The sequence below is a fragment of the Megalobrama amblycephala genome, linkage group LG17 (genome assembly GCF_018812025.1).
Source record: "Megalobrama amblycephala isolate DHTTF-2021 linkage group LG17, ASM1881202v1, whole genome shotgun sequence".
NCBI lineage: Eukaryota > Metazoa > Chordata > Actinopteri > Cypriniformes > Xenocyprididae > Megalobrama > Megalobrama amblycephala.
Genome location: NC_063060.1, coordinates 6,461,601 through 6,488,496, shown reverse-complemented (window position 1 = coordinate 6,488,496; position 26,896 = coordinate 6,461,601). Strand labels below are relative to the sequence as shown.

Below are 26,896 nucleotides of genomic sequence, written 5' to 3'. Positions count from 1 at the left end.
TCTATACAGCTTGTGTGTTATATTCCAAGTCTTTGGAAGTCATGTGATAGCTTTTTATGAGAAGCAGGAGTAAACATCTTTACAGATAATCCATTACAGTGAACTTTTAACACTCTTAGACTGAATCATTGAGTCAGTGAGTTGAACTCAAGAACTGATTCATTGGAAAAAAAAAAAACTTAAAATGAATGAATAAAAAGAACGATATACACTATATTGCCAAAAGTATTGGGACACCCCTCCAAATCATTGAATTTGGGTGTTCCAATCACTTCCATGGCCACAGGTGTATAAAATAAAGCACCTAGGCATGCAGACTGCTTCTACAAACATTTGTGAAAGAATGGGTTACTCTCAGGAGCTCAGTGAATTCAAGCGTGGTACCGTGATAGGTTGCCATCTGTGCAATAAGTCCATTCCTGAAATTTCCTCACTACTAATTATTCCATGGTCAACTGTTAGTAGTATCATAAAGTGGAAGCAATTGGGAACAACAGCAACTTAAAAAGCCACGTAAAATCACAGAGCGGGGTCAGCACATGCTGAGGCTCACAGTGCGCAGAAGTCTGCAACTTTCTGCAGAGTCAATAGCTACAGACCTCCAAACTTGGTGTGGCCTTCAAATTAGCTAAAGAACAGTGTGTAGAGAGCTTCATGGACTGAGTTTCCATGGCCGAGCAGCTGCATCCAAGCATTACATCACCAAGTGCAATGCAAAGCGTTGGAAGCAGTGGTGTAAAGCACGCCGCTACTGGACTCTAGAGCAGTGGAGACGTGTTCTCTGGAGTGACAAATCACATTTCTCTGTCTGGCAATCTGATGGACGAGTCTGGGTTTGGTGGTTGCCAGGAGAACGGTACTTGCCTGACTGCATTGTGCCAAGTGTAAAGTTTGGTAAAGGGGGGATTATGGTGTGTTGTTTTTTAGGGGCTGGGCTTGACCCCTTAGTTCCAGTGAAAGGAACTCTTAATGCTTCAGCATACCAAGACATTTTGGACAATTTCATGCTCCCAACTTTGTTTGGGGATGGCTCCTTCCTGTTCCAACATGACTGCGCACCAGTGCACAAATCAAGGTCCATAAAGACATGGATGAGCGAGTTTGGTGTGGAGGAACTTGACTGACCTGCACAGTCCTGACCTCAAGACTGTGAGCCAGGCCTTCTCACCAACATCAGTGCCTGACCTCACAACTGCGCTTCTAGAAGAATGGTCAAAAATTCCCATAAACACACTCCTAAACCTTGTGGAAACCCTTCCCAGAAGAGCTGAAGCTGTAATAGCTGCAAAGGGTGGGCCAACTCTAAATTAAACCCTACAGATTAAGAATGGGATGTCATTAAAGTTCATGTGCATGTAAAGACAGGCGTTTTGGCCGTTCATTTACATGACAGCGGCGTTTTTGGTGGCCTGAAAATGCAAACTTTTGAAAACAGTTTCAAAGTGCAAGTTTTTGAAAACAATACCATTAATGTCTCTGCGTAAACTACAAAAACGCAAATTTGTGAAAATGGTGATGTCAAGTGCATGTCTATTATGTGTTCAGTCTATAGGCATCTAGTGTTTCTACAAACACTATTTCTATTTCAGTACCCGGATCCTTCTTCTACGCAGCCATGATGCTGTAATTGATGCAGTGTGTGGTCTGGCATTGTCATGTTGGAAAATGCAAGGTCTTCCCTGAAAGAGACGACGTCTGGATGGGAGCATATGTTGTTCTAGAACTTGGATATACCTTTCAGCATTGATGGTGCCTTTCCAGATGTGTAAGCTGCCAATGCCACACGCACTCATGCAACCCCATACCATCAGAGATGCAGGCTTCTGAACTGAGCGCTGATAACAACTTGGGTTGTCCTTGTCCTCTTTAGTCCGTATGACATGGCATCCCAGTTTTCCAAAAAGAACTTCAAATTTTGATTCGTCTGACCACAGAACAGTTTTCCACTTTGCCACAGTCCATTTTAAATGAGCTTTGGCCCAGAGAAAACGCCTGCGCTTCTGGATCATGTTTAGATATGGCTTCTTTTTTGACCTATAGAGTTTTAGCCGCCAACGGCGAATGGCACGCTGGATTGTGTTCACCGACAATGTTTTCTGGAAGTATTCCTGAGCCCAGGATGTGATTTCCATTACAGTAGCATTCCTGTATGTGATGCAGTGCCGTCTAAGGGCCCGAAAATCTTTACGCCTTGATCCTTACGCACAGAGATTGTTCCAGATTCTCTGAATCTGTGGATGATATTATGCACTGTAGATGATGATAACTTCAAACTCTTTGCAATTTTTCTCTGAGAAACCCCTTTCTGATATTGCTCCACTATTTTTCACCACAGCATTGGGGGAATTGGTGATCCTCTGCCCATCTTGACTTCTGAGAGACACTGCCACTCTGAGAGGCTCTTTTTATACCCAATCATGTTGCCAATTGACCTAATAAGTTGCAAAATGGTCCTATAGCTGTTCCTTATATGTAGATTTAACTTTTCCGGCCTCTTATTGCTACCTGTCCCAACTTTTTTGGAATGTTAGCTCTCATGAAATCCAAAATGAGCCAATATTTGGCATGACATTTCTCACTTTCAACATTTGATATGTTATCTATATTCTATTATGAATAAAATATATGTTTATGAGATTTGTAAATTATTGCATTCCTTTTTTATTCACAATTTGTACAGTGTCCCAACTTTTTTGGAATCGGGTTTGTACAAAGTGACATTGCCAACTACTGACCTGGCATGAATAATACAGTGTTTTTAATTGTTTTCACAAATTCATGTGAATTGGAGTCGTTTTGACAATGTTGTCATCTGTATGCAAAGGAAACAGTTTTCCATTTTTAGTGCATAGTTGTCATGTGAACGTACCCTAAAACTGAAATAAAAATAAATTAAAGCTAAATGGAAATACATATAAAAAAAAAACTAATAAAAAAAGCACATAAAATGACTAAACCTTAAAATTAAAAAGAAAACGAAGCTAATTTAAAATACACAGTAAGCGCTAATCACACTATGGCTAATGCAACCTGCCCAGTCAATCAGTTAGGACTCCTGGGCCAATGTCCCGTCACATAATTAATATTCATGAGCAAAGCTGATAAGTTTTATATTGTGTCCCCCACAAGACTCCTGCAGTTCAGAGTGTGTTCACACATTTCAGATAAGGAAAATTGCTTTCCAAATGCTGTGGAAAGAGGTTAAACACAATTAGAAAACAGATTACCACTGAAAAACAACAAACAAGAAAGTGTCCTCCATCCGCAGTGAGATGAATCTGTATTCTGTGTCTGAGGGCAGAGAAGCCTGAGGACACCCACATATTTACTGAATGCTAATAATATTCCGTACAGTTTCTGCTAGTAATTAATTCCACTGTAATAAGGAAAGAAGGATAGAGATACTGTTGTCTTTGCTGACTTGTTTTGCCTTTAGTTGTTTGGACACATTTCACAAGGGTTTAAATGTTTTTGTGCTTTGGAAAGAGCAATTAAATGTGGAAAACCCTTAAAAAGGTCATGTTATTTTACTTTGATTCACACAAACACACACACACACACACACACACACACACACACACACACACACACACACACAGACACACACACACACACCTACCTTTGTTTTTTATCTTCACTGGCTTCTGAGCTAATGATATTTTCTGTTCTATACCTCTAAATCTACTCCGATAAACCATTCTGCTTTTTAAACTTTCTCATTAAGACATTATTTAGTATGTTTACTAAGCCGTTTTCCTTGAAGAGAGCAAATATTGGCAGGACCCTAGGTGAATTCAGGTTTAACTATCCTTGTGGGGACAAAACATACACACATATACACATTGTGCTGGATGACCTTTAACCCCTGGTCTCTACTGAATCATTAGAAATGCATGAGTGGTTGTTCATCAGTATCACTTATTCTGGTTTGTGGGATCTATAGGGAATACAAACCTCTCGTATACTCAAACACACATTCATATTTTGTGTCTCGTTATTCCAGCACCATCAAGTTGAAAGTCTTTTAAAAAGACCACAGCGATATGGTGTATTTCATCCATCCATGAACACTAACGTGCTAAACTGTTTACAAACTGCGCGACATGTCCACATCATATGTCAGCCATATGTACATTTAAAAGAACAGTCTGGAAATGGCTTCACAATAGTGGTAGTGTAGCATACAGATCGCGACGCTGAATCAACGGGGAAATCGCGCGGCGGCGGGACGTGCTTTTACATCAACGAAAGGTGGTGTTCAGATGTAACGGTGTTAAAGAAGATGTGCTGTCCAGATCTTGAAACACTCTTCATTAACTGCAAACCGTTCTATTCGCCGCGGGAGTTTTGCTCGTTCATTCTGGTGAGCGTCTACATTCCTCCGCAAGCGCACGTGAGCTCGGCTTTACAGTTACTCGCTGATATGATCACAGAGAGCGAGCAACAACACCCGGACTCTGTTCTTATCATTCTCGGGGACTTTAATAAAGCGATTCTCTCACGTGAACTGCCCAAATACAGACAGCATGTTACTTGTCCCACCAGAGACAGTAATATACTCGACCATTGTTACACAGCAATAAAGGATGCATATCACTCTGTCCCACGGGCAGCTTTGGGGCTCTCTGATCACTGTTTAGTTCATCTCATACCAACCTACAGGCAGAAACTGAAATCAGCTAAACCTGTAGCAAAGACTGTAAAGAGATGGACCACCGAAACAGAGCGGGCTTTACAAGCCTGTTTCAAATGGACTGATTGGAGTGTTTTTGAAGTTGCTGCCACCGATCTGGACGAGCTCACAGAGACTGTTACATCATATATCAGTTTCTGTGAGGATCTGTGCATTCCTACAAAGACTCATTTATCTTACAACAATGACAAACCCTGGTTCACTGCAAAACTCAGCCAGCTCCGTCAGGCCAAAGAAGATGCTCGCAGAAAAGGGGACAGAGTCTTGTACAAACAGGCCAAATACACACTGGAAAAGGAGATCAGAGTGGCAAAGAGGAATTATTCTGATAAACTTCGGAATCAGTTCTCTTCTAATGACACAGCTTCAGTGTGGAAAGGTCTGAAAGACATTACCAACTACAAGACACCATCCCCCAGCTCTGTGGAGAATCAACGACTGGCAGACGATCTGAATGGGTTTTATTGCAGGTTTGAAAAATCACCATTCACACCTCCATCAACCCCACTCTCCCCCACACCTGCAATTCAGTTCAGTGAAGATGACGTGCGCCAGGTCTTCAGAAAGAACAAGAGAAGAAAGGCACCAGGCCCAGACAGCGTTTCACCAGCCTGTCTGAAAACCTGCGCTGACCAGCTGGCCCCCATCTTCACACAGATCTTCAACAGATCACTGGAGCTGTGCGAAGTCCCCTCATGCTTCAAACGCTCCACCATCATCCCTGTCCCAAAGAAACCCAAAATTACTGGACTAAATGACTACAGACCTGTGGCTCTAACGTCTGTGGCCATGAAGTCATTTGAAAGACTGGTTCTGGCTTTTCTGAAGGACATCACTGGACCCTTACTGGACCCCCTGCAGTTTGCTTACCGAGCAAACAGGTCTGTGGATGATGCAGTCAATATGGGACTGCATTATGTTCTCCAGCATCTGGACAGACCAGGGTCTTATGTGAGGATCCTGTTTGTGGACTTCAGCTCTGCTTTTAACACCATTGTCCCATCACTCCTCCAGCCTAAACTAACTCAGCTCTCCGTGCCCACCTCTGTCTGTCAGTGGATTACCAGCTTCCTGACAGACAGGCAGCAGCTAGTGAGGCTGGGGAAATTCTCATCCAGCACCCTCACCATCAGCACCGGCGCCCCTCAGGGCTGTGTGCTCTCCCCACTGCTCTTCTCCCTCTACACCAACGACTGCACCTCTAAAGACCCCTCTGTCAAGCTCCTGAAGTTTGCGGATGACACCACACTGATCGGCCTCATCCAGGACGGTGACGAGTCTGCTTACAGACTGGAGGTTGAACAGCTGGCTGTCTGGTGCAGTCTTAACAACCTGGAGCTCAACACGCTCAAGACAGTGGAGATGATCGTGGACTTCAGGAAAAACCCACCTGCTCTCCCCCCACTCACCATCATGAACAGCACTGTGACTGCAGTGGAGTCATTCAGGTTCCTGGGCACCACCATCTCCCAGGACCTGAAGTGGGACAACCACATCGAGTCCATTGTGAAAAAGGCCCAGCAGAGGTTGTACTTCCTTCGCCAGCTGAGGAAGTTCAACCTACCACAGGAGCTGCTGAAACAGTTCTACTCTGCCATCATTGAATCCATCCTCTGCACTTCAATTACCGTCTGGTTCAGCTCAGCTACCAAATCTGACCTCAGAAGACTACAGAGGGTAGTCCGGTCTGCTGAGCGAATCATTGGCACAACCCTCCCCACTCTCCAAGAACTGTACTTATCCAGAGTGAGAAAAAGGGCAAAGAAGATCACTCTAGACCCCTCACATCCAGCACACTCCCTCTTTGAACTGTTGCCATCCGGTCGACGCTACAGAGCCCTGAGCACCAGAACGACCAGACACAGGAACAGTTTCTTCCCTCAAGCAATCCATCTCATGAACACTTGACAAACACGGAACACACAACACTATTACATATTATTTACTTAAAACACTTATTTATATCTCAATTTGCACACATAATTGTACATACAATTGTCTATAATATATATTGTCTTTTGCTTTTTTTGCACTTTGTCTATCTTGTAAATTTGTATATTATTATTTTATTCTTTTTATTATGTGTCTTGTCTTGTCGCTGTTACTCTGTTGCACTGTGGAGCTTCTGTCACTAAAACAAATTCCTAGTATGTGTAAACAACATACCTGGCAATAAAGCTCTTTCTGATTCTGATTCTGATTCTGATACAGTGTAAAAGCTTTAACACAGCCACAAGAAAACAGTGATTTTACCGCATTTAAGGGTGGAGTGTGAATTATATGATAATGTCTAGAAGGTTAATTTTAAGTTAACAGAATTTCAAAAGGTATTTTTTTATGCTGCAAGCTGTTGAGATGCATCTCATGCAACCCAAATAGTCTCTTAGTGCAGTTAGTCAAACATCAAAATCTTAACCAACTTTGTATATGGGTCAGTGACATGACAGGTCATTTTTTTTGTCCAAAGGCCTAAATAATAATAAAAAACAGAGATATGACATCCAAAGAATGTAAGGTAGTACAACTAGAATTCTTTCCAAAAGGTTTTAATTATATTTTGCAACATATAAAGGTATTTTAAAGTTTAAGTGTCAAAAAGTTTTTTTGTTTTAACCGTCCAAAGGCCAATACAGCCATTTCATTTAGGGCTGCAACAACAAATCGATAAAATTCGATTATTAAAAGAGTTGGCAACGAATTTCATTATCGATTCGTTGTGTCGCGCGACTATTACACCTCTCAATAAGACGCGGAGATGTTTGAGTATAAAAAAGCGCAGTTGAGCGCGAAGTAGAGCGGAGCATAAATAAATAAATAAACAGCAGAGCGGAGGTAGACGAAAGACCATCAGGGAGTAAGCAAGTTTGTGAATATTTTAAATAAACAAAAACAAAATAATAGCGATCCATCTGTCATAGGCTACAGTGTTTTTATTGTGGCTGCATTCAGCGCTCGTGACACGCATGACGCGTCGCTATGGAAATATTAAAGGCAAACGTTCTAAAATAACGGTCGCCTTAACTCAATCTGGGGGGGACAGTTAGAATATTTTAAACTCACGCTCGAAAGGGTTAATATTAATCAAACAACAAAAGACAGAGAAAATCACTCACTGCTCTTTAGCTTTAATAAGGATTTATTATATATTAATTATATTTAATCCATAAGGAATGTTGTATGCAAGTTGTTATAAAGAATGCATATATCATTCATTGAAAAGAAGACATTGTGTTCTTCTTCAGGAGGAGTGGTTTTATTTAATTATAAGATAATATTTTTTTTATGTCACAGCAGTTAAATCTGTGTCTGTATTGCATGTTTAAATTTTAATATTATTCATATTAATAGGTTAATACAGTAGATGTTTTCTCCAGGAGTATATAATGGGTTTGGAAATTTTAGAGAAATTCTTAATGCATTACAATTTAACTAAACCCGTTAGATTTAGTCAACTAAATTCTTGTGATATTTAGTCAACTACTAAAACAATTCAAAAGACTAAAACATGATTCAAACTGAATGGCATTTTAGTCAAAAGACTATGCGTGTGTCTCAATCAGCTCCCTAGTTCAGTAGTCAGGGCACTGATCAGGGTATCAGCCACATTCACTTTCATTATATACTGATTCACGACCTAGGGAGCTAGGGAGCTGATTGAGACACAGGGTATGACTAAAACTAAATAAAAATTTGCTGTTAAAATAAACACTGATCTGTTGTCATGTATTTATTCTGTGCTCTTTATTTAAAAAAAAAAAAAAAAAAAAAGATGTATTGTTCTGACAGCTCAGGTCCCTTTAAACAAAAATATACATCTTTTTGTGCACTTTATTTAAAAAAAACCTATATATTTGGCAGATGTAAAGCATACATGTGTATGTTTTTTGTTTTTTATTACTTTAACAGCTCAGGGATGTTAAAAGAGCAGCCTGTTTTTGCACGTTCTGAGGATTTTTTGCACTGTGAATTTGCACTGTCAGTTCTGTTATAATAAAAGGTTGGAAATTAATGTTCCCCCCCCGATTAATCGTAAAAATAATCGACGGATTAATCGATTATTGAAATAATCGTTAGTTGCAGCCCTAATTTAATTTGTGATTAAAATAAATAAATAAAATAAATGTATATATTTTTGTAACTAACTCTCTTAACTATTTAAAAAATTCATGTTTTCACTTGTTCATACGCATGTCCTGAAACATCAGGTCATTCGGTACAGCTGCTATAAAACATGGAAAATGCTTTAATATTTTAAAAACTTGTACTAAATATAAAATGTTTGATTATCCTTTTGCTTGATAGCTAGCAAGCTAACTAGCTAGCTAGTTAGATATCGGCCTGTTAGCATTGTTTGAAAATATTGTCATTCGGTATAACCAAAAGTGTCATTCGGTAAATCTGAAATTTTGGTTAAACCGAATGACTTTTTTAGTGGCAAATTTTGTCCATCTTGTAAAAAATGACAAAAGCAGTGTTAATTGATTATAAAAACCACATAATCTCTTTCTTAACATGTAATAAAACAATCATCAATGACCCATATATAAATCTATTTAATGCCCACATGACTTCTGTAAATTAACAGTTAATTTTTTAAAGAGTTAGTTTTCAAAAATGAAATTTCTGTCATTTATTACTCACCCTCAAGTTGTTCCAAACCTGTAAGACTTTCGTTCTTCTTCGAAACACAAATAAAGATCTTTTTAACAAAATCTGAAAGATTTCTGTCCCTGTTATTTTATAGCTCATATAATTGAAAGTCTAAAGTCTCCAAAAAACAAAACAAATGAATGGTATTCATTGAATAAAAATAGCACTGGTATCATATATTTGGCTTCTTTAGTTTAAGCCAGTCTTAATTTCCAAAACATTAACATTTTACCTCAACCGTGGTAAAATCACTGTAACTTGGCACAGAAACCTTTCTTATGATGTTTATAATCATGAAAATTGAATTCCAGTAATTTGGAATTCAACTGATGTGCATTTTTTGGAAGCAAAATCTCAATGCTAATTTATGATCTTAAAATAGTAAATGCTGATTGTGCTGTAATGCTCTAAATGAGCATGCATGAAAGAACATAAATGTGACATGTATGTCCAATTGTAAACTAACCTGCTGATGTTGCTTAACTGGTACAGTGTAATTGGGGAGGGGGCGTGTGCTTACCCTCAGCAGGGGCGGAGATTAAAGGGCCAGGTTCCTCTGGAAACGAGCAGGCAGCCAATTGGAGGACAGCAAAAATCTGTAAGAAGCAGGGGGTCAGGGTCGCCATGGCAGCGACACACCAGAGCTGTGAATGAAGGAGAAGAGAAATGATGTTAAATCATAAAAATGGTGAAAAGAACACACCACAATGCTATAGTGAGTTGAGGTTCACTCTTCTAGCGCAGCATCCTAACAGACATGAAACCTCATAAATGACTGATTTGAAATGCTATTTATGGACAGCACCACTGTTAATGAAAACATGGGCGATTTGATTAACACTCACAGCTGATTCCAATATAGTCTGTTTGCTTGTAGTTAATAGGTTAATGCTGTAATAAGCACAATAATTTTAATATCACACACAAATATTGCATTCAGTTCAGCAATTTAAATTGGACAGATATATCTATCAATAGTTTCAGCATAAATATACATTTTTGGCTAATTGGCTAACTAGACAAACACTGTTATTTTCCAAAACAAGTAACAATTTTTCAGTCTACTGTTCGGAATAACCATGTCAGACAAGCCTAAAAAGTAGCCTAGGTGGTAGGGTGTGCGATATATATTGTCTATGATAATGTCGTAATTGTTGTTTTAACAATGTGCATTCTGACATTAAAACACGCTTTGAGACTGCATAGACAGCATGATGTAGCCTTTTCGATTTAGGTTAGACTCACTGAGTGATTTACTCTATTAAAATGAAGTAAAATGCCCCTGTATGAGTATTTGTCTTTTAGGCTATATTTATATCATAAATAAGCGATCACACAAAGAGCGCAATATTTTCCCCAAATATTAGCACAATTAAGTGACATTTTAGACAGAATATTGCCTGTTTTGCTCTATTTCGCAGGCAAAAATAGTTCCAAACAAAGCTGTGGCAGAACTGTTTTGAGCGGTATTTTGTTGCTGAATGAATCAGTTCAACTGTACTAATCGGTTGAATTAAAGGATTAGTTCACTTTAAAATGAAGATGACCCCAAGCTTTGCGCACCCTCAAGCCATCCTAGGTGTATATGACTTTCTTCTTTCTGATGAACACAATCTGAGATATATTAATAAATATCCTGACGCATCCAAGCTTTAAAATGGCAGTGAACAGGAGTCACAAGTATGAGCTGAAGAAAGTGCATCCATCCATCATAAATGTACTCCGCACAGGTCCGGTCAGTTACGTTTTTTTTTTTTTCCGTAAGTTGAATACGAAAGGCGTAGGAAGTAACATGAGTGTTTTGTACTGCAAGAGTTTTACACTTTCTTCCTAAGTTGAAAACGGAAGGTGGTCTGGCGGGGGCTAGCTATTTTACTTTATAACTTATTAAATATGGATATTTTTCTTACACAAATGCACCGCTTCGCTTCAGAAGGCCTTTATTAACCCCCCGGAACCATGTGGAGTATGTTTATGATGGATGGATGTGGATGGAAGCACTTTCTTCAGCTTCATACTCGTTGGTCCCATTCACTGCCATTATAAAGCTCAGATGCGTCAAGATATTTATTAATATAACTCCGATTGTGTTCATCAGAAAGATATACCTAGGATTGCTTGAGGGTGAGTAAAGCTTGAGGTAATTTTCATTTTAAAGTGAACTAATGCGTTAAAGGTGCCCTAGAATCAAAAATTGAATTTACCTCGGCATAGTTGAATAACAAGAGTTCAGTACATGGAAAAGACATACGTTGAGTTTCAAACTCCATTGCTTCCTCCTTCTTATGTAAATCTCATTTGTTTAAAAGACCTCTGGAAAACAGGCGAATCTCAACATAACACCGACTGTTACGTAACAGTCGGGATCATTAATATGTACGACCCCAATATTTGCATATGCTAGCCCATGTTCAAGGCATTACACAAGGGCAGCCAGTATTAACATCTGGATGTGCACAGCTGAATCATCAGACTAGGTAAGCAAGCAAGAACAACAGCGAAAAATGGCAGATGGAGCAATAATAACTGACATGATCCATGATAACATGATATTTTTAGTGAAATTTGTAAATTGTCTTTCTAAATGTTTCGTTAGCATGTTGCTAATGTACTGTTAAATGTGGTTAAAGTTACCATCGTTTATTACTGTATTCGCGGAGACAAGAGCCGTCGCTATTTTCATTTTTAAACACTTGCAGTCTGTATAATTCATAAACACAACTTCATTCTTTGTAAATCTCTCCAACATGTAGCATTAGCCTGTTAGCCACAGAGCATATAGCCTCATTCAGAATCAGATGTAAACATCCAAATAAATACAATGCTCAGAGGAATCGATGCATGCATGCAGCATGAATGACGAACATCTTGTAAAGATCCATTTGAGGGTTATAGTAGCTGTGTGAACTTTGTTTATGCACTGTATAACTGCACTTATAATCGAGAGCTCGGGAGGGCAGGGAGCGAGAGATTTAAAGGGGCCGCGCAGCCTGAATCGGCGCATATTTAATGATGCCCCAAAATAGGCAGTTAAAAAAATTAATTAAAAAAATCTATGGGGTATTTTGAGCTGAAACTTCACAGACACATTCAGGGGACACCTTAGACTTATATTACATCTTTTGAAAAGACGTTCTACGGCACCTTTTAACCCTTAAATGCATACCTCGGGTCTTTAGTGACCCGGGACGTCATTCACTACCCTTTTCCTCGTTCATTTTTTAAAGTTAGACATCAACCTTCTTGGTATTCCTCAGTCAATTCATTATAAAGAATATAACAAGAAAAAATCATAAAATTATAAAAGAATGCCTATTTTTGTATTCATTTTTTGTAAAAAATTGTATAGGGTCGCAAACGACCCGAGGTGTGTATGAGTGTACGTATATTTTTTTCTGCACAACAATAATTGAATCTTAGATGACGGAATAAGTGCAATTCACCTTTATTCCACAAGGTGGCAATGTCTGATACACAATGCTGAAGTGACAACTCATTTAGACAGAAAATGAAATAATAAGAAAAACATGAAATGGCTCAGCGATTTACTGCAGAGCAAGTACTGAACGCAATCAAATATGACAGTAACTGTTACTGGATGGATCTGGTGAAGCTGTTAGTGATCGAAATATTGATTTTGAAGATGTTGAAAATGATATAGTTTTGAGAATACATTTTGAGATCGCGAATGGGATCATATTTGTGACCTCAAACATAAAACTAGCCCATTAATTGCTGAATTTACTGGGAAATGAGCTCTGACGAGGACAGTGATGATGGCATAAAACATCTGCTCAAACGGAGCCCTTTCAAGCTCCAAAAGGTAACGAAATATGATTTATTTTATTCTTTTGTAATTGTTACTCTAATATCAGAAAAGTTTTATATTATCGCGACAGATAGAGATCCTTACGTGTTAGATATAGATCCGGGTCGATAAAGACCCGAATATGTAAGAATGACTGGCGAAACAGTCATGCATTTAAAGGTTAATGACTCCATGATTCGCTCATTAACAGTGACTTGCTGCCGCCTACTGATGGTTTTAGTTTTTTATTTAAAATATCTTTTCAATTTAAAAATCATTATCATCAATATTTTATTTTTAAAACATCAAAACACTATTTATGCATTTGTAACTGCATGTTAAATGCATTTATGTCCCCTCTGAGCTGCATTAAACAGTCATCTAAATACATCTAAATGCCTCTTCAGATGCAGCTTCTGTGTTTCCTCTGCATTGCAAAAACAGATTTTGTTGATGATTTCATTTTATTTGTAACAGCCCTATTATTGTGTCTTATTATTCTAAATTAATGTAATAATTTGACATAATAAATGATGCATAGACTACATTTAATTAGGTAAGAAAAAATTGCCCTTATAAAGGTAAAAATGCAGATAAAAGGTCAAATCTACTTAAACTTGCTGGAAAAGATCATTTCTGTCACTGCTGTGATCTGACCACAGCAGTTCTAAACCTGACAAGTTACTAGCACATTAACAGACTCAGCAAGCTATCGCCTGAAAATCGATCTCGACAAAATCCTAGAAAATATTCTTTTTTGTCAATATCGCACTCCCCTACTAGGTAGGCAGCACATCAGATTTTGGTGCTGATAATATAACAAACAAACAGTCTCTGAAAAAGATACGGACACATTTGATTAATGATACAAAGGAGTATCAGACATCCTGAGTGTTAGACATGCTTTGTGCCTCAATTACTACATAGCATTATATTCTGAAATGAATCAAAATGCACAGACGACTCCACATGAGTGTGAGGCAAAACAGTAGCCTTTTTGTCATTTATTTGGGCACTTAATGAGGAACAGACTGCTTACAAAAACCACAATACCTGTGTGTAAAGCAAAACAGACCTGCACGATTTTATCGGGTGTTAGAAAACCGTCTGTCTACGAGTGAGTGTAAATGGGGCATAAAAGTGTTTAACAAAAGCTTTCATCTCTGACAATCAGTTCTTCCTTCGGACAGAAACCAGATGAGAGTCTTGAGGGCTTCTCTTTCACGGACAACCCTCAATTACCGCACCGTCCCCGAGACCACACACACACTCACTCAAAGACACACACCGCAATTCATCTTCAGCACCTTTCTCATTGAGTCTGTGGAGGAAGGAGTGGCCAGTGGCTTTTAGAACGACGCCACCATCTGCTCTTTTCTTTTCCACGCTCCTTTTTTTAATGTGTTCTTTTCTTTATTTCACAGCATGATTGCGGTAATTGGGTAATTTATGAGCGCTTGTCAACCCTCCCCACTGCAGTATATTACTGACACAAACACACATGCAACAGGGCGAACCATGGTCAAGCAACATACATCACATCATTTGAACAGTCTCGCAGAACCAGACTTTTGACTATCAGTATAAAGCAAATATAGTTTTATTTTTACATGCTGTGTAGGAGTGGGTAAAGATGCTTAGACAGAAGAGACAACTCAGTGTTTGGTCAGTTTAAAAATCAAGAGGGAATGCTGAAGAAAACAGTGGAAAATGTGTTTAGAATGTTTGGGCCGGTAAAATATTTTAATGTTTTTGAAAGAAGTCTAACCCTAAGCAAGGCTTCATTTATTTGATCAAAAATACAGTAAAAATAGTAATACTGTGAAATGTTATTGCGATTCAGAATAAGTGTTTTCTATATTAATATCTTTTAAAAAAGATATATATTTCTGTGATGCAAAGCTGTATTTTCAGCATCATTACTCCAGTCTTCAGTGTCACATGATCCTTCAGAAATCATTCTAATATGCTGATTTGCTGCTCAAAAAACATTTCTTATTATTATCAGTGTTGTGTTGCTTGATATTTTTGTGAAAAACCATAATAATTTTTTTCCCAGGATTCTTTGATGAATGGAATGTTCAAAAGAACAGCATTTCTTTAAAATAGAAATCTTTTGTAACATTATAAATGCCTTTTCTATCACTTTTCATCAGTTTAACGCATCATTGCTGAATAAAAGTATTAATTTAATTATTAAAAATAATAATTTCAATAACATACAAAAAAAGCCATCCAAAAGAAAAAAAGAGCTTGCCGTTTTGAGTAATAATTGTATAAAAAATATTACTCATGCCATTAAAGGTATAGTCTGAAAGACAATTTCAAAGAAATTATCAATTTCATCATTAAAACCTAAAAAAAAAAAAAATGTTAAGTCGGTACACCATGGCTCCAAAAATATAGAAATTTGGCACCAAAAATACAGAAATTTATTGACATTTATTGGTGCCAACTCTAGGAGTCTGTTAATGAATTTCTATATTTTTGAAGCCGTGGCATGCCATCATACATATATATTTTTGACCGAACACCCACTGTGAGCAATCTGGCAGTCATGTGCATGCTTTTGTTTTGTGTTCGTATCATTAAAGCCAAAAAATCTGTTCAGGAGCATTTTCATGTCAGCAACGGTTAGGATTTGTTTAAGACCTCTCTCAATTATCCCTTCTTCAACTTTCAACAGGCCTCCAACAATATACGTATTACCACTTAAATGAGATGAAACAATGAGTAATGTAATTAAGACATCCCTCAGGATGATATAAATGAAAGAGATCTGAAAGAACTTTAGATGCCTTTGGTGAACAGTTTCCAAATTAATAGCAGCATTTTGAGGGTTTAAATTCATAAGGCAGAATGAATCTCAATGGCATTAGAGAGAGAATGAGCGACTCTATTAGTCCATTAGCACACAGACACAGTGTTTATCCACCGCACGCATAAAACAAAGAACACTGTCAAACACATTACTTTAAAGAGGCCACATCCTACATGGTTTTATGTAGAGCGGTGCTGCAAAGACAAACATCGCAATTACCGCTGCGCAAACTCGAGGTTAGGGATTTGAACAAATCACCAACCCTAGGTAGCCTATTAAACTTCAGTCTGTAACTCATCCTGTATTGTTTGTGCTATAGTCATGAATGATACCTCAAACCATGCAACTTGGTGAAGAGATGTGTGCTATTACTTTTCTAAGTGATCAGACTTAAGCAAACACCTAGCAACCACATAGCAACGCACTAAAAACCACCCACTTCACACTTGCATTCTGGTAGCATGTTTTGAACTGGCAACTACTGAAATGTTTTTTGTAAAAAAAAAAAACCTTTTAGTGAAGGTTCCTTGCCTCAAAAACATTATAAGAAGACTCTAAGGATTAACCTGGCTGCTGTATCTCCTGATGTAAATGAGTTCTGTTTTGATTGGCTAACCTCTTTACATATAAAATGAGAAACAATGCAATTTTCAGGTTGTAGTACTGCAGTCAAGTCTAGTATTTTTCACAGGCCTTCAATATTAGTCTTCTGCAAAGTCTGTATTATATTGCGATCACAAAACAATATGCGATTAAAAGATTTCTGAAAGAGCTACAAGTGCAGCTTAAAGAGTTCATATAATGCCACTTTTACAAGATGTAAAATAAGTCTCTGATGTTCCCAGAGTGTGTATGTGAAGTTTTAGCTCAAAATACCATACAGATCATTTTTTATAGCATTTTAAATTTGTTACTTTTTGAGGGTGAGCAAAAATGCTTGGTTTTTGTGTGTGTCCCTTTAAATGCAAATGAGCTGCTGCTCTCAAGAAGAGGGCGGAGTTTCAGGAGCTCCTGTTAGCAGCGCTGATTACCTCATGCAGACTCACTGAAAATGTCAGAAACTGTTCAGCCTTTAATATTCAAACCGAAGTTGGACAATAATGGAGAGACTCAAGAAGAAGTGACAACATGTAGAATGCAACAGGACATTTCTGAATGGTTAGTTGATGAATTTATGTAGCTGATGTGGAGTACTATCTTAAAGTCATTAATTAGCATATTCTGTTATGATAATCTATAAATCGCTCATGTGGGAACTGTTGTAAGATGCCTACAGAGCTAGAGAATATATGCTGTTTAATTATGGTTATAACATCTTGCTTTTATGACATGCTATCGCATTTGTGTTCTGTAATGCAATAACATGGCCTCACCCTTGTTGCGTGTTCTCGGGGGCGGGGTTTATATAAATTATAGGGTTAGTGATGTCCCTACCAGCCGTTTGTTGTAGTCCTTAAACAGTGATTTCTTTAAAAGAAAATATCTTGCTTTGCATTGAACTTTGAGCGTCATAACTTTGCAGATGTTGCTTATGCTCTAACAGAAACATTACACATTAACTAAAGTTAAAAAAGTGAAATCATAATCAACCACCCCTTTAATTTCAGTAAATGGTCTGATTGGACTGTGCTTCATTTATTTGATCAAATATACTGTTAAACAGATATATATATTGAAATATTATTACAATTTAAAATAACTTATGTCTATTTTAATAACATATTTCTAAATGTAGTTTATTCCTGTGATGCAATGCTGATTTTTCTTCAGTATCACATGATCCTTCAGAAATCATTCTAATATGTCGATTTGCTGCTCAAGAAATATTTCTGATTATCAATGTTGAAAAGAGTTGTGCTGCTTAATATTTTCATATAAATTGTGATTTTTTTTTTTTTTTTTTTTTAGGACTGTTTAATGAATAGCAGTTCAAAAGAGCAGCATTTATTTGAAATAGAAATCTTTTGTAACATAAATGTCTTTGTTGTTTCTTTTGATCAATTTAATGCATCCATACTGAATAAAAGTATACTTTCTTTCCCCAAAATCCTACTGACCTCAAACTTTTGAATGGTAAACATGGTCTACATCAAACTATTTTCCTTCAAACGAGCCAGGATCTGTTTTTTCCATGTTATGACCCCTTAAAGTTAAAAAACAAACTCGTATTCAACAAAATAGTGTGTGTGTGTGTGTGTGTGTGTGTGTGTGTGTGTGTGTGTGTGTGATTACAAGCGATTTATAAGGGGCACTAAAAGGACAAAAGGACTAGTGGCACACAGAGCTACTAAATGCTTCCCTGTATCTCCCAAAGAAACCATTCATTGTCTAGAGCCTTCAAAACTGCTGTCTCTCCCTCCATCTCTCTCTAATCTCCTTCATCCCCCCCGTCCCACTTCAAACTGAACCCCTATGCCCGCAGGAAAGGTCAGAGGTCAGGATAGGTATCCTCCCATCGGGTCTTGCCGCAGAGAACACGTCTCTACTACAGAATGCGTCTGTAATTTAGTTTAAGGAGGTCGTGACCGAGCCACGGACACATTAAGTTTTGTGATAGCTCTAAATGAAACCTAATAAGCAGTGATACCACCTCAATTGTTCCTTATTAATAGAACACACACACACCTCACAAACTCTCTCGCTTCCTTCCTCTCTCACACACTCAGTAACAAGGCCTGAATAACACAGGAACGGTCCAAGTCTTTGTTGGCAGGCTGACGGCGCTAAGAGCCATTAAAATGAAATGCTTTAAACAGCGGTCAAATACACAGTGGTTGGAAATCCCTCTCAGATGCCCGTCCAAAGCAAATGAAGTGTGCAACATTTACGGAAAACAATGACTGGAATGTCATTGAGGCCAAGCTTACCTATTGTACACTACTCTGAGAAAATTCTAACCCAAGTGTCGAAGTGTTCCTGTATATGTGTGTGTGTGTGTGTGTGTGTGTGTGTGTGTGTGTGTGTGTCTCTCTCTCTCTCTCTCTCTCTCTCTCTATATATATATATATATATATATATATATATATATATATATATATATATATATATATATATATATATATATATATATAATATGTGTATATATATATGTGTGTGTGTTCGCGTTTTTTCACTTTCTAATCATCAAAGAAACCTAAAAAAAATGTATCACCGTTTTCACAAAAACATTAGGCAGCACAACTATTTTCAACATTGATAATAATAAGAAATGGTTTTTGAGCAGCAAATCATAATATTAGAATGATTTCTGAAGGATCATGTGACACTGAAGACCGGAGTAATGATGCTGAAAATTCAGCTTTGATCACAGGAATAAATTACATTAAAAATATATTCATATAGAAAACTTATTTTAAATTGTAATAGGGTCACTCTGTCAAATCAACCAAATTTTGGAAAGGGAAACAAGATACATTTCTAGTTTAAACATTATTTGAAGAGTTTGGTTCCAAAATGCAATAACTCCATTAATTTGAGTAAAAAGGTGTTTTCTTTACCAAGAAAGTGGCAAGTGGCAAGATGAAAACCACTATTTTCTGTTTCAAACTTTCACATAGCATCTTTTGGTTATAAAAACATTAAAAATTCAAATCTACATTTTGATTTTAAAAAGTTTATTATAAAAACTTATTATTTTTTTCCCCAAAATGCAATAAATCCATCAATATAAAAGTTATTTTTCAAATTGAAAATACACAACAAAGTAAGTTGATTCACATATATGACAGAGTCTAAACTTTGCCAATATTTATCTTATATACAGGCATTTTACTAAAAATACATTCAGCCGTCGCTCCCAAAATGAATTCAACGGGTCATCTTGTTAATGTTATAAACTATTTGTCATTACCGATTAAAGAGTATCTGGCGCCACCGCACGGTTAAATAAACACATTTGTCGAGTACATTGGTGTAAAAAAGGCTTTTTAAAAAAGCCTTCAATGTTTACAGTGGGTGGAATGGAGCGCTGTGATTGGTTGAGCAGATATATCGTTTTGGAAAGAAAGGGAGAAAACATGACAAAATAACATGAAGGATATCGCATTTTGCACAAAATTAATAAATGACTTTTCAATACAGACCAGATACAATACTGATTTTGGCAGAAACTAAATTTTTTTAAAAATGGCGTTTATCACATTTTGGAACCAAACTCTTCATTTATTCTTCAGACACTCCTCTTTAAATGCAATAAGTATCAGCTGTGTGCAAAGTGAACCACATTTGGTTTTTCAATCACTGAAACTTGATCAAATTCAACAATTTGAACATGTAGCTGCTATCTATGGGACTGAAATATATAGGACCTTGAAAATAAAGATTTTAAAAAGAAAGTTTATTAAGAATGAGAATCTAGAAGGATATTAAGATATCTTGAATACTTTTAGAGTTACAGGCATGCAAACCTTGGAAAATAAATATTTATGGCACTCAGAGAGGTATGTTCTATGCAATTGAGTTAATCGAAAAACACAAGATACATTTCTAGTTTCAACATTATTTGTTTTTCAGATATTCCTCTTTAAAAAAAAATATCAGCTGAGTGCAAAGTGACCCACATTTGGTTTTTGACCACTGAAAATGTGTACAATTTACTCATGGAACCGCATTAAGATCTCCATATCTCTGGGATTGAATCATTGAGGGCCTTTAAGAAGATACCAAAATAAACTTTTGTTAAGAAACAGAATCTAAAAGGATATTAAGATATATTTAATACTTCCTGAGTTACAGGCATGCAAACTTGAGGCAAAAGAACACAAGAAGTGCTTTTTCCCATTTTTGAACTCTCACTGTTGGCATATAGTGCAACAAAGATTGCTAAAGTCAACAGATTTTACTAATAGACCTACCAACCTCTGTGTAAAAAATAAAATAATGATGCTTCCATCTTTCCAAAGTCATTTTTACACCCCTGTAAATTGGCTACAAATCTCAGGTGAAAATAGTCCTTTTAATTTTAATTAATTCAATTAGATAGAAATTTGTTATACAATTGCATACATGTAAATCTAAAAAAAAACAGCAACATTTTTTGCAAACAGACACATATGAGACAGTAATGCCCTACTCCCTTTGCTCTCGTCAAGTACACATTGGAGTGTAGAGCGTTCCACATAATTTTTGAGGTTCTTTTTCATTTAGGATGCTGGCTTAGAAGACAGCAGTCTATGTAGTCAGTGTAGCAGTTTGTTTGGAACAAAGCCATAAAAAATCTCTCACCATACTACTGTTATTTTGTGTCCTACACACGATAACATCCGAAGATAACCTAGAAGAGACATTTTAGGGGGTGCATAGATAAACATTGCTGTGACCGGGCTGTCCAAACAGTTCAGCAACATTAGCGTACGCACTCAAGATCACCAGATTAATCTGATGTATTGGACCACTTTATCTCAGGACTTAGCTAAAAGCAAATAAACACCTGAAAATATAATTGATTCTTTTATCAAGGCCCTTTTTATAATTACAATGACCTTCTTCTAGTCGTTTGCGTAACGTAGCAAAAGTCTGAAGTCTTCCAAAACACGTCTCGCAGGTCAAAAAGTCGAACCTCAACATTTGTCAGACAAATAAAACAAACCACGGCGACTGGCACACCGACGCCCTGCTGTCCGCAAACAATCCGGAGAGTGTCGGGTGGCATTCAAACACAAACCAGGAGACCTCGATATTTTCCTATCGCGTCCCTAGAGGCTTGCTTTCGGGCCTCCATAAATACACACAGGATGTCATATCTCAGCAGGGTCTGTGCTATCTCTCGCGAGCATCCAGCCTCTCCGCCGGTGACCTCTTTACATGGTCTGTGGTAGGTGAAGTTTAATGCTATGGAAACAACCACAGCTCTGTGTTTGATGGAGAAGGAGAGGAGAGAGAAGTAGAGGTCGGGCAACGTTCTTGTTATTTTAATGAAGGAATAATAATTGGAGTGAGATAACCTGGTGAGATATCACAGATGAGGAGGAAAAGGGCAAGAATACATACTGTACCACATAACGCTGCTGCTTTGCCCTGTTCCCATTATATACTCTCTAATGGGGCAGTTATACAGGAATCATATATGATGGATATCATCATTGACAGTAGAGTTCTATATGTTCTGCCCAGTGGAGTATCAGAAATCTTGTGGCCCCTCCGTGAAATATGGAGCAGCACAACGGTTTTCAACATTGATTATAATAAGACATGTTTCTTGAACAGCAAAACAGCATATTAGAATGATTTCTGGATCATGTGACATGACTGGAGGTATGATGCTAAAAATTAAAAAATTTAGCTTTGATCACTTTAAATTACATTTTACTATATATTCGCATAGAAAACAGTTATTTTAAATTCTAATAATATTTAAAAATATTACTGTTTTACTGTATTCTTTCATCAAATAAATGCAGCCTTGTTGAGCATAAGAGACTTCTTTCAAAAGCATTTCAAAATCTTAACAACCCCAAACCTTTAAACGGGAGTGTATGTTTCCTACAAACTAGAACATTTACAAATCCTGTTGAATATTAATAGGCCAATATGTTTACACATTCTAACTCTTTATCCATTTGAAATCTCTATCAATAAAGAACAGTTACTGAGGGACTCACACATACACAAAAGCCCTATTCACACACAGGATTAGTATTATCTGGGGACCTTGTGTGATTTATAAATTACCACATCTGAATTTCATGTGGCACATTCGGATGGGATAAGTGAAGCCTGTGATTTTTCCCGAATTTACTGACTTATCTCCTGGATGTGCACTATTTTGATTAGGCTATTGGAAATGTCTTGTCGTCATTCTTTTTTTTTTTTTTTGCTCTTCTGATGGTTTTCAGCTTTCTCTTTCTGCAAATTGTATAGTTGTATGGTGTATAGCAATATGACCCAGCACCCAAAATTCTATCAAAACACTCTAACATTCATTCTTTGTGAAAGATGGATAAAAAGATGCACAGGAAACAAAAACATTGAAAAAATGATATATACGACCCCGCCAAATTGGAGATGCCGATTCGCACTGGACTAGTATTATCACAGGACCTCAGTGTTCTGTGAAATATGGTAGGTCATTTGCGGGGGAATTTTTTCATTGCAAATTACAGACATGGCCAATTCGCACAGGATTAAGATCACAGACAAACACCACAATTATTACAAATGACTAGAGGTCACCAGGTAATACTAATCCTGTGCGAATAGGGCTAAAGTTGAAGCTGCAAAAACTGAGGACACTGGAAACCACTGAAAGCATCAATAATCAAAACGGTGACTAAATAAAAACAAAACGTTAGATTCCGAGAAGAGGTATAGTCGACCAAAATGTTAGTTGGTTAGTTACAGAAAGAAAAAGAAAAAACTCCATAGGAAGTGGTGAATCACACAGTCCATGAGAGACAGATCTTTAATGGCGGGTCCTTATGGAAATTGCAGTATGTTGGGCAGGAAATCCATCGACCTCAAATATGGCTTATTGTTTGAAACATGTATAGTAGCAACTTTACATGGTTGCTCGCTAACGTTAACCTAGATAAATGCACACTATTATCAGGCGCACATCCAAGTGTTTTTGCGGAGTGTGGAAGCTAAAGCATTTGCGCGCTTACTGCATGACATGGAGGCGCCGGTGCGATCACTTGCATTTTTCCTGATAACATCGGAAACAACTTAAAATACTCCATCATTTTTGGTCATACAGATAAGAGTAATACATCATTCAAAACTAAAGGGTCTACTTTTTATATGTGTAAACTCACAATAAAAACAAAACATTGTGCTTTTGTAAAATAAAGAAAACAAACAGGATGCTGTTTTTCTGCCGTCCCGGTTTCCTTTCATGAAATTAGTGGAGCGTGTCACAAAAATTAATCGAAACTCAGCATATAGGCTACTAGCCTACTTGCATGCCATCTGAACTCGCCAATGGGAAGTGGACAAGGAAAGTTTATATGGACAGACTCTCGCTCCCTCGATTTTGATTCATATGTACACTTCAGGCAGCTCAGTATACCACAATGCAACACAATTGTGACGTTACCGCATATCGCGTTTAATTTTTTTTTTTTTTTTTGAATATTTAAAACAACCCAAACACACCTATATTTACATATAGAATGCTGCATTAAATAATTTTGTAAGGGAAGACAATTCAATAATAAATCAGAACTTGCCTCACAGACATGAGAAATATATCTATAGAAATGTATACATTTAAATGAACTAATTCAAAACAAATACTCTCTGATTATGTAATGCATATGAAAAGCACATTTCTCGCTCAAGGCACGTCAACTACTGTAGAAATGGCGAGTCAGCATCGTCAACTTCACAGACACTGATTTAGAAATCACTAGTTTATTAATAAATAATTAAAATGTCTCCTTGTTATTTTTTCCAACACATTCATAATCATTACTTTTACTGGTGCTTTGCAGCAAGCTTTATGTGTGTGCTTGAGTGCAGAATAGGTTATATATTACACCTATATATATTAAAGCTCATTATGGTTTAGTATTATGGTCCCTGTATATATTTAAGTAATTAAATTTATATAAAAGTGCGTGTAACACAGTTCGTAAATATGGATAGAAGGAGGTGGGAACCGGCGAACATTCAACAAAACTCCCGCGACTGCGCTTACTCCCCCCCCCGGGGGCCTGTCTCGGCGGCCGCGGCACCTGGGGGTAAGGACCGACGAGACGAGAGAAAGGAGACGGAAGCAAGGGGAGCGACAGGACGAGAGAGGGGAGGGAGGAAAAAGAGAAAAAAAATTCTGGGTCCGGCTCCCAGACACACTGCCGCTCGGCCCTCAGCCAGCCGAGAGGCTCTTCCTCGCGGTGCCATGCGATGGCACTGGACGCTCGGTGGACGGCCCGATCCTCGACCGCTTCCTGGTGGCCGGCGATGGCTCCTCCGGTTGAGGGCAGCCGGCAGCGAGTCCGCCATCCCCTGCTCCTCCCCTTCATGGCGGACGGTAGCAGGCTCCGGCCCACGGCGGACGACGGCACTCCTCCGCTCCCTCCAGGACGGCAGCCACCCCACCTCGTCCCAGGAGCACGGCATCCGGGTCTCCGGCCCACCTTTCACAAGGCTCCAGTACCACCGCCTCGGGCAGCCTCTCGTGGTCTTCACTCCCGCGCTGCCCGAACTCTGCAGCACCGCGATCCCCCTCAGCAGCGAGGGCTCTCCGACAGTATGTCCCTCCTTCCTCCCTGGTTTTGGCACCAATGTAACACAGTCCGTAAATATGGGAAGGAGGAGGCGGGAACCGGCAAACATTAAACAAAACTTTAATTCCAAAATAAACAAAGAACAAAACGAAAGTAATGCCGGCAGATCCTCGCAGACGTCTGCCGGCCACACAAACATAATAAAACATAAAATAAAGTCCAGGCCTGGTCCTCTCTCGTCCTTCACTGTCGTCGCTCCTCCTTTTATGCTCCCGGAGCTCCTCCGTTAGAGACTCAAGGCCGGTGCACCTCCCAGGTGGAGCTCGTTAAGATAGATAGATAGTTTTTATTGTCCCTTAATGGGAAATTTGTTTTCACAGACTGTCATACAGTACACGCAACTGGCAAAAAACATATGTACACAAAAACAACAACACAAAAGCACAAAAAGGTAGATGTTCAGCTTTGTAGCCTGTTAAGAATTGAAATTGCAGATGGTACAAAGCTCTTTTTGAAACGAGCCCTTCTCCATGTTAACTCTCGCGCCACCGGCCTCGTGACGTTCCCTCACAGCTCTCGCCCGCCCTGGTCGCCACAGTGCGATTAGTCGACTAATGGCTTAAATGAACGACTACTAGTCGACTAGAAAACTCTTTAGTTGGGGGCAGCCCAACTCATTATCACACTCACACATAGCCTACACATTAAAACCCAAGGCAATTCATTTTAGATGTTCACCCAAAAACTACAATTGTGTCATCATTTACTCACCCTCATGACATTTTTAAATCTATGACTTTCTTTTATCCTTGAAACACACACACACAAACATACACACAACTTTTGAAGAATATTCCTGACAAAAATATAGCTGAAAATCTTTTCCACAGAAGCATTTAAAACTCATTTACACATTTTAGGTGTGTCTCTAAATGTGTCTACGGATCCATTATGGGTGTTTTAGAAGCAGATTTATTCAGTAATATATTTTCCAATAGGCATCACCAGTGTTCAGAATTTCAAATGGTGTATATGGTGTGCTGATTGTGATGAGCACATTAGAATTCTTTCTAACGCAGGTCTGCCACCTCCAGCTGGAGTCCAACGGGACTCACTCAAATTAGAGTCAAATATGGTGAGTCATACAGAATAATACATCGATAAACACAGACGGATGGAGGGATGAATAGAGAAGAGAGCGTACATGAGGAATTGCTGTATAAATTCCTCTAAGTAACATAACACATAGATTACATCAAAGTACCTTGGTATTAGTATCTGATACTATCACTGTACTGTGGTACCGTCTCAGTAGCTTTAAATAAAGTAAATGTATGCATGTGTACATCATTGCTCGTGTTTTCATATAGAAAGGCACTAATGAGGCACCTTGTCAAAAGAAGGGAAAAAAGCAGCAGCAAACTCATAATTTTTCCTGCCAAACATGTTGTCTCTCTCTCACATACACATATGCAAATACTGTTTTCCTCATCAGTATACTCCAAACGTATACAACAACAGAGTGTTTCACCTTTAGCTTCAGACTGCTGTAGGAACCCATTAAAACCCTGTAAAGCTGTAACCTTCACACACACACCATCTATCGTCGATTGTCACCTATTTTATGGTTATTCACACACTAAAAATGTTCTAATTTGTGTCACTCTTGAAAAAGGTCCAAGAAGACAGCTACTTTCTCACATCTGTTATGATTCATAACTCAGTCTTTGTCTAAATTTATATAATGCACACTCCTCTAC

The 26,896-nt window shown here is 38.1% G+C and overlaps 1 protein-coding gene across 7 annotated transcripts in view; it reads right to left on the bottom strand.

Annotated features, from left to right (window-relative positions):
* sema6ba (sema domain, transmembrane domain (TM), and cytoplasmic domain, (semaphorin) 6Ba) overlaps positions 1-26,896 on the bottom strand; it is a 184,781-nt gene that overhangs the window by 67,265 nt on the left and 90,620 nt on the right. For all 7 annotated transcript variants that reach the window (XM_048162487.1, XM_048162484.1, XM_048162485.1 and 4 more), the window contains one exon: positions 9,864-9,987. In XM_048162487.1, the coding sequence (XP_048018444.1) occupies positions 9,864-9,969 (106 nt within the window). In that variant the 5' untranslated portion in view covers positions 9,970-9,987. The remainder of the gene's footprint in view (positions 1-9,863; positions 9,988-26,896) is intronic.